Below are 8,282 nucleotides of genomic sequence, written 5' to 3' on the forward strand. Positions count from 1 at the left end.
GTGCACGCGCGTGGCTCGACCAACCGCGAGCGGTGACCCGGCCCCACGTGACACCCTCGGAACTACAACTCCCGTCATGCCCCGGCGCTCCCTCCTTCCTTTTCCGGTTCCCCCTCAGTCCCACCGCGCTCGGGAAGGTCGGGCAGGGCGGACGAGTCACCGCCAAGTCCTGTCTGTATCATGTTGTCCGCCGGCGTCCGCCGCTTCGCCACCTCCGCCATCCGCCGCAGCCACTATGAGGAGGGACCTGGGAAGGTGGGCAGGAGCGTTTCGGTCCGCTCAGGGTCGTGGGGGATGGGGGGGATCGGGGATGTCTGTGATGGCCGCCCTGTGATCACCTGCTTCGTGTGGCTTTGGGGTGGCGCTGTGCTGCCATGACACCCACAGCAGACTAAAGCCTGTGGTGCTGGCCCCCAGCGCCCTTCCCTGCGGTGGTACAGATGATGAGCATTGCGGTATGAGCAGCAACAATGATACTGTAAACGCTTTCTGATGTACCTTGTACTGGGTGGTTTGTCTCAAAGCCCCGCGTCTAAAAACTTAATTTTATAGCGTATCTAATGGAAGTGAGGAAAACCTTCACGGGGCAAATAATTAAATACCAGGACACTGGGGAGGCTGTGGATGTATGTCCTCAGGAGAGGGTGAGACCTGCAGCAAAATGGCTTCGCTTTGGGCTGCAGATAGAGGCGACAAAGTGACCCCCAGAGATCACATCCAGAGAGTGTTAAGGTTTGCAATTCTGACCCCCTTCCACGGGCAGGGACGCCCTCTGCTAGCCTGGGTTGCTCCAAACCCCGTCCAACTTGGCCTTGGACACTTCCAGGGATGGGGCAAACTGTGCCAGGGCCTCATCACCCTTACAGGAAGAATTTCTTCCATAAATCCAGCCTTAATTCCCTCGATTTCAGTTTGAAACTGTTCCCCCTCGACCTGTCACCACAGTTGTTGAAGTCTCTCTCCAGCTTCCCTGTAGGTGCCCTTCAGATAGTGGCTAATTATTCATAATCACAAACACCGTGTTTCTTTCCTTGAAAGGAGGGGAAACTACTTTGAAATGACATGTTTATTTTACCAGTTTGTCTCTACCTGTTAGTGCTCTGAGTTTCTCACTGTTTTCAAGTCAGTGAGAGAGCAATTAAACTGCACGGATTGCAAAACTAAAGCTCTCTTTTCTCCTCCAGAACCTGCCTTTCTCTGTGGAGAACAAGTGGCAGCTGCTGGCACTCATGTGTGGGTTCTTTGGAAGTGGATTTGCGGCCCCTTTCCTCATAGTCAGACACCAGCTCCTGAAGAAATGAAGGGCACAGACTGTAACTTCACTAACTGGGTAATTGATTTTATTGCTTTTCACAGCACAGTGGAATTTGAAGAGCCTGGCCTCATCAAAAAACATTGTAATTTTCAGTCTTTTGCAGTTCACCTGCTCACAGTTGTGATCTGCAGTTGCATCATAATGGCTCAAATAATGGACAGGTTTTAGTTTGTGTCACAGAGCTGCTGCACTCAGTGGTTTGTGAACTTTGCCTCCCGAGAGGCCACATCTCTGACTGTAACTAGAGCCATGTCTGCTTTCACCTTTGAGGAAACACAAAGGTACACCTGACATGACCTGTAGGAGTAACTGGCATGGGTGATGTGACAAAACAGGATAAGAAACTGTGATGCTGTAAATGCTTTCTGATGTGCCAGATAAAGAGCAGTAGAAAACAAGATTTCTTAAGCTTCTTCAGCCATATCCAAACAATTATACCAGCTACATCATTCCTGACTAGTTTTGGGCTAAAGTCCACTTGAAAAAAGGTCATTAACAGAAATTAATTGATGCTTGCTGATGGTCCTAGCAAAGCAAGCCTCAGACATGACCCAGACTGTGCAAGCATGTCACTCACAGTTAAAAGGCTACTTCAGTTTGTCCTGATACCATTCCACTTTGGAAATATCTGGTCTTGTCAATTCTGTGATCTGAAAAACATGTTTTTCAGAAACTGGAATCACCCAGGTAGTTCTTTGAAGGAAATAACAATCCTCACTGGCGTCTCATAGTTGGAATAAATTGAAATTATCTGTGTCATTCCTTTGCCAGTTTGATGTTTTTGAGTCCCTGAACTTAGGAGAAAACAAAAATTAGCAGACTTTTATTGAACTTCAGCATTTAGAACTGTATGGCTTCATGTAAGTCAAGGCTTCTGCAAAACCAGGTGGTGGATGAAGCCAAGCCCATCAAAAATTCTAATTAAAGTATGTGCTTATAGCTGTTCTATATTCAAATAATAACTTGTAATTTTATTTGTAATAGTAATGTAGAGTTCCTAAATTTGGTTCATTTCTTTTCCTTGCAGAGTTGGAAGTCTTCTACCCATCACCTTTCAGTGGGAAAATGATAGCTGCAGTACAAGCTGGATGGGTCTAAATAAAATCTTAAATCTGAAAGCCTTGTGCTCTGTATTTTATGCAACTGCTAAAGTGCTTTTGACAGCTGGTGTATTCTGAGAACCCCTTCAAATTGCAGTGTATTGCCATTAAACACTAATTTTTGTTGTGTACAGAAACAGAGGGTAGGAAAAATTCACATTTCAGAAATGCAACTGGGCAAATACGTGGTTTGCTATTAATATTTTCTTTACAAAGAACTTTCAGTACAATTTTGTAAGCTTTTTAATCTAATGCACTCAGTTAATTCAGGATTTCTCAAGTACAGATTAAACAATATTACTGGTTTTGATCTGTGCAGCTCTGCAGTTGATAGTTGGTATTTTTTTTAATGTAACACCTGCCCACCAGAAGTTTCAAAATGAGGAGCCACATTCTCCATTCACAGCAAACTGTGCTGCCAAAGCAGTAATTAGTCCCTTTAGAACCAGACTGTTTCCCTATGTGAGTTGCTCAGGCAGTTTTCAGTAATTTTCAAGCCCCATCAATTATCAAGTCTGGAAGTTCTCTGTCTGTCTTTAGTAATTGGTTCCCTTAGGATTTCAGAACTTTCCCTTTGCAACAGAAACACATTAAGAGGTCTGTTCTGGTCTGTCTTTCTGTTAATACAAACTGGGACAGTCTGCATTCTATCCAAAGGCATTTTTTACTACAGGATTATCTATAATGTCATCGCTGTTCAACAAAGCAAAATCTAAAATTCATTGTTTTGGTTGCTTGAGTGGAAAATGCTGGTTGTCATTGAGAGAGATGTGGCTCCTGTCATTCATATCAGATGTTGAACAGTGTTTAATTTCACAGAAGCACAACTCCAGATTGTATTTGTCTCTCTGGCTTTATGAAATCACTGCTTATAGCCAGACTTGATTTTGAGAGCATGTGTCAGTCGAGAACCTCTTCCTCTTCAACCATATTAGTTATTTATCTATCCATTTGACTGCTGTTCTTCAAATTTATGTTGGTCTTTAACCCATTCTATGGTTTATTTTAAGTCCCCCTACTCTTTTATTTGTTTGTTGGCTGCTAAACAGACGAGCCAGAAAAGTCTGGTAGATTTTTTTACTCACCTCACTTTCTCATTTAGGAAGGACTTCTCTAAACACATTCCCACCACAGATACTAACATGGAAATACCCAGCCCTGAGTGATTGTAGAGACAGAAGTATCACTATAAGTATGCAGAACTGATAATGATAATAAGTGGAATAGGTAGATTCATTAAAACCCAGCAGCTGTAGAATTAAGTTGTGCAAAACAAGTGTGTTCCGTCACACTCAGCTGTATAATAGTCTGAGTACCCAATGAAATATTTATTTTTAAAATAGCCTTTTGGATTCCCTTCAAGGCACCTTGACTTGGTAGGAGATAAATCAATTGAAAAAACAAGAGATAGAAAAATAAAACCCTTGCAGGTTTGATGTTACAGCCAAAAAGCAATATGTAAGTGGTGCTTCTCTGTCATTAAAACTGTGTGTAGGAAACAAAGCAGTGGTTAAAGGACCTCTGGGACATAACACATCTGCGTGAATTATTGTATTTTTTACTTGCTAGATGCCACTTTTAAGGAAACTCATTAATAGTCCCAGAGTTTTTCCCAGTTTTCCTGATATAATTTTCCCTTTCATGAATTCTGTTTTGACACAAACTCAAAATTGTTTCACTTTTCTTCCAGAGAGCTTCACACTTTACCATTTTATTTCTGTAAGGTATAGTTCTCAAGCAGTTACTCAGTGAAATCTGAGCAGATGTGAATTAGGTGTCCCTATGTTTTAATATTTTGAATGGTTTTAGTTTGGGGATCGTTCTGTTGTATGCTGGGACAGCTCTGGAAGGACTTGTGTTCAGTTACATGGAATGGGGTAAATATTTTGATGTGATGAAAAATAATATATTATTTTCAAATCAACTGATTGTGTAATTTCTGCTCAGCAATTAATTTGACAGTGTACCTATCCAGATCCCATTTTCAGAAAGCAATGGGAATTGGACTCCCCCCCCACCAGTGAACAGAAATTTTAGGTCTTGTTCAGTTGTGTCTTGAAGCATCTGGTATTAACCCGCACTGGAGACTGGATACTGGATTTCAGGAACCACACTCCAGTGTGGTTTAAAAGTGGTGACCCACTCCAATAAGAGTATGAGTTACTTATGAAAATTGTTTTAAAATCTTGTTGCTGCTAATTAAACAGTGAGGTGAAAATTAAAAATATTTTCCAGTGTAAGTTCCCAGCTACTTCTTTCATGTTTCTTGCAAGCCTGAGATTGTTTTATTTCTGTTTGAGTTTGACACAGGAACATGAAACAAAATTAGAGGTTTATAAGCAAATTGGGCTGGAGGAAGAAAATATGAATCTATAGATTTTGGTTGTCATGACAATCGAATTAGCAGCCATTCTTATTGAACACGAGCTGTAGATGAGAGTTTGGACAGCATTGCACGGGTTAACACATTCAAGCTGTTTTTATTATTTAAAGGTAAGGGTCATGTACACTTTGCACTTCATTGCCTTGGTGTAGTAACAACAATGGGTGTTTCTCAAAAAATTAAATAGAATTATTAAGGAAAAAGGAAGAGAAATATTTGCTGCCTCCATGAAATAGTAATTGATTGTTCTCAACTTCATGATCAAAAAAATGAAGTTATATAAAGTTATATATAGACTCTGGCTGTCCAGCGCTATAAAAATATTCCTACCTGTTCTCACCTCAGTGGAGTCCATTAAACAGCCATAAGAAATGATTTTTAATTATTGTTTTAATGTGTGAAAATATGTGTAGTGGGGGCAAAACAGATTAAGTCTCTGGATTGCTTAACTGGAAATTGGAATGTGCATCACAGGAACCCAATAACATATTAGTTTATTGTTACTGGTATTGTAATTACATCTTCAATTATCACAAAAAGACATGGGTTGAAAAATAGGAAGAATGGTGTAAGTTTGGGTTATGTGATACTGGAAGAACAGACTTTGGAGTAGCATTGGCTGGTTTATGGCAGATCCAGGTGAAAGGACAGCGACAGTGAGACCCCCTGAACAGATGGGGACTGGTGCAATTAACCACTGTTTCAATTAAGTAAAACATAAAGGTAGAATTTCCCCTCCTCTGACCAGCTCCTCAGCGAGCTTCTGTTTGCTCTAATTGCAGTGAGAAGATAAATGTTAGTCGCTTTCTAGCATGATAGGTCAATAAGTTTGACTTGCATTTAAATGAGTTTAAAATAATAGTATTTGCTGGAATTAATGTGATCCACTGTTCCATTTTCCTTTTCTGGTATTCCATGAATAATATTAAGTTCTTTTCCTGTGGTTGTGCCACCTTTTTCCATTAGCTATGTAGAGCATGCCGCTCTTTGAAAAATGACAGTGTATAAATAGTGTTGCTGAGAACCCAGATAAGCCAGAGCCAGCAACAAAATGTACCCTTGAAAATGAACCTTGCTGGTGATGCCGTAAGGTCCATCTGTTTTTTTCTTATTTTCCTAATTTTATAAGCTTTATAAGTAGTTAAGTAGTAAAAGTAGATTTTAGAAGCAGCAGCCCTTATTCCTCTACCCTTTAGCACAGTAGTTTACACATTCCCCTACCCCATCACCCCATTCCATGCTTGCATATCAATATCCCCTGAATTCCAGTAGAAAATGTTTAGTCTCTCTTTAAGAGTAGGCCCTTTTGTTTAGAGAAGGCTTGTACCTTGGCCTAAACCACAACAGTACAGTCAAGAACTGGGTGAACGTGTGCCCCCTGTACCCTGAAGATGATGAAGATTATGAAGAAGGGCTCTCAAAAAGCCCCTCGCCCCAATTCCGAAGGGGCGTGACTAAGGGCAAAAGCTACGGGATGGACAAAACTTGGATTGGTCGGGCAGTATTATAAATTGTAACATCCGAGGCACGGAAGGTGCGTATCATGTAATCTCTATGCCTCAGAGGCACAAATTATAATCCTTTCCTTATCTCACCTCCAAAACTAATTTGCCTCAGAGTTTTTTTCTTCCTGTATTTTCTTTAGGCAACACTGGTGAAAAAAATGCTTGTAAAAATCATGTATATAATAATTATGACAGATGGTGGAAGGACAGAGATGAAAGAGTGTGGTCTGAGGTTTGGTTTCTTTTTCTAATTTTTTTTTTAAATTCAAAATTCTTGAGGGTTCTTTAGGCTAAGTGTAAGGGGGGAAAAAAAACCAGAAAAACACAACTCCATAATTCTGGACTAAATGAGGTTTTGTAAAGATGAGGAGAAAGATCTCTTCCTCAGGGAAGGAAAAACCTGCTAGCCACCATCAGCATGGATATTTAATGGTAATAAGTGGGATAGATAAGATCTGGGGCTTTGTAGTTAACCAAAGCTATTGCCTGACACAGTGGCAGGATGGGCTATTGGGGGAGGGGAGGGATCAACAGAAATATGTGATCCATTAATATAAATGAGCAATTCTTTCTCCATGTGTTCCTGAGCCTTCCATGTAATTGGAAGTAAAAGCTGAGGAAGATGTAACCTCCCTAAAGAAGATCCATCTCTCTATAATTCCTCATCTGGCAGGGTTTTCTCTGACAGCCCGAAGCAGCGCTGCTTCTCCTTCACGTTTGTTTTTCCAGACATGATGCTGCCCTCTGAATCCAATACTGCAGAGACTTGTTTTCTGCCAAACAGCAGGATTTAAGTTAACTATTATCTCAACCTGCTGTCCAGAGCTGTAACTGCCTTTTTATATCTTGGTCAGAAGTATTTGGGTGCTGGCTTTACAAAGCTGCGTGTGGAGAGGATGGGGGTTTTTTTGGAGGGGTGGGGGGAAGGCTTGCTACCCCTAAATAAGGTCTTTTTGATCATATTCTGAAGTGGCAGGACAAAGGGAGAGAGGTATTCTGCAAAAAAACCCATAATAGGTACTGCATAATTTACCTTGTTAGGCCCAATTGAAGTGCCTCTGCCCAGTACATAACCTAAACAGAGGGAGTGAGCACCGACAGCCTGTCTGCAGGACAATTAACTTGCTGGAGGTGTGACTTCAAAGTCACTGAAATTTTATTTAATTCTGGGTTTCATGCTGCTTTGAAGTTACAGCAACGCTGTAGCGGTTCAATTGGAGTTTACCTCTGAAATCAAGCTCTGTAAAACAATTTTGCCAGCTACTCTAATCCTAAGTAGGTCAGCAGAAGCTTAGCTAGTAGTGCCTTGGATAGGTTGCTTTTCAAGAAGTTAATTCAAGTTGATTTTCATGAGGTTTGCTGTGTAGGCAACCCAAAGAATGGGAAGTGAAAAGCCCAAAAAGCCAAGCAGAACATCAGTACAAAGCAAAAGGATAGGGCTCAGACATTCTTGTTTTTATGGAGCGTTGGGTACCACTGACTGGTTCACTTTTCATTTCATTACATTATAAATTGATAGTCAACCTAATTTCCTCAAGACTCAATTTTTAGCACTTGCTCTAGTGGGTGTTTAAATACAGCTGTATGCAATTTTTATTTTTATTTATTAGAACACAAACTCAGGTCCCTTGTTTTCTAGTAAAATGCCCCAACCATCCCTCCTATGGAAGAAACAATCCTTGAAAAGTGGAATAGCTTGGTGGATGACACTGAGAGCACACCCTCATCAGTGTTCCTGAAACCGTGAATTAAAGCACACCCTTGGGAAGCCACCACAGATCACCTGAAACTGAATCTGGGTGTCTCAGTATTCTACGCAAAAGCTCTCCTGGGTGCAAAGTGACCGCATACTACTTCTTTCTCCAACTAAATTTAGGTACCACTCCAGCAGCCACTAAATCAGGTTGTAGAGGAGAAAAAAATAACCACAGGTCCTGCTTCTGACAACAGCAGTATTGCCAGATAAATACTCTAAAAAC

The 8,282-nt window shown here is 41.0% G+C and overlaps 1 protein-coding gene across 1 annotated transcript; it reads left to right on the forward strand.

The window, feature by feature from the left end:
• The first annotated feature begins 39 nt into the window (after nucleotides 1-39).
• On the forward strand, nucleotides 40-2,433 carry LOC108493096 (cytochrome c oxidase subunit 7C, mitochondrial). Its single transcript, XM_017806073.1, has 3 exons — nucleotides 40-255; nucleotides 1,185-1,330; nucleotides 2,343-2,433. Exons 1-2 carry the CDS (start codon nucleotides 181-183, stop codon nucleotides 1,299-1,301), a joined length of 192 nt encoding a protein of 63 aa, XP_017661562.1. The 5' UTR covers nucleotides 40-180; the 3' UTR covers nucleotides 1,302-1,330; nucleotides 2,343-2,433.
• The last annotated feature ends 5,849 nt before the right edge of the window (nucleotides 2,434-8,282 follow it).

The sequence above is a fragment of the Lepidothrix coronata genome, unplaced genomic scaffold (assembly GCF_001604755.1).
Source record: "Lepidothrix coronata isolate B3197 unplaced genomic scaffold, Lepidothrix_coronata-1.0 Scaffold14, whole genome shotgun sequence".
Classification (NCBI taxonomy): Eukaryota; Metazoa; Chordata; class Aves; order Passeriformes; family Pipridae; genus Lepidothrix; species Lepidothrix coronata.

Coding starts and splice junctions, on each gene's coding strand:
- LOC108493096 (XM_017806073.1), top strand. CDS start 181: ATGTTGTCCGCCGGCGTCCGCCGCTTCGCCACCTCCGCCATCCGCCGC. Junction 256..1,184: donor ATGAGGAGGGACCTGGGAAG/GTGGGCAGGAGC, acceptor TTTCTCCTCCAG/AACCTGCCTTTCTCTGTGGA.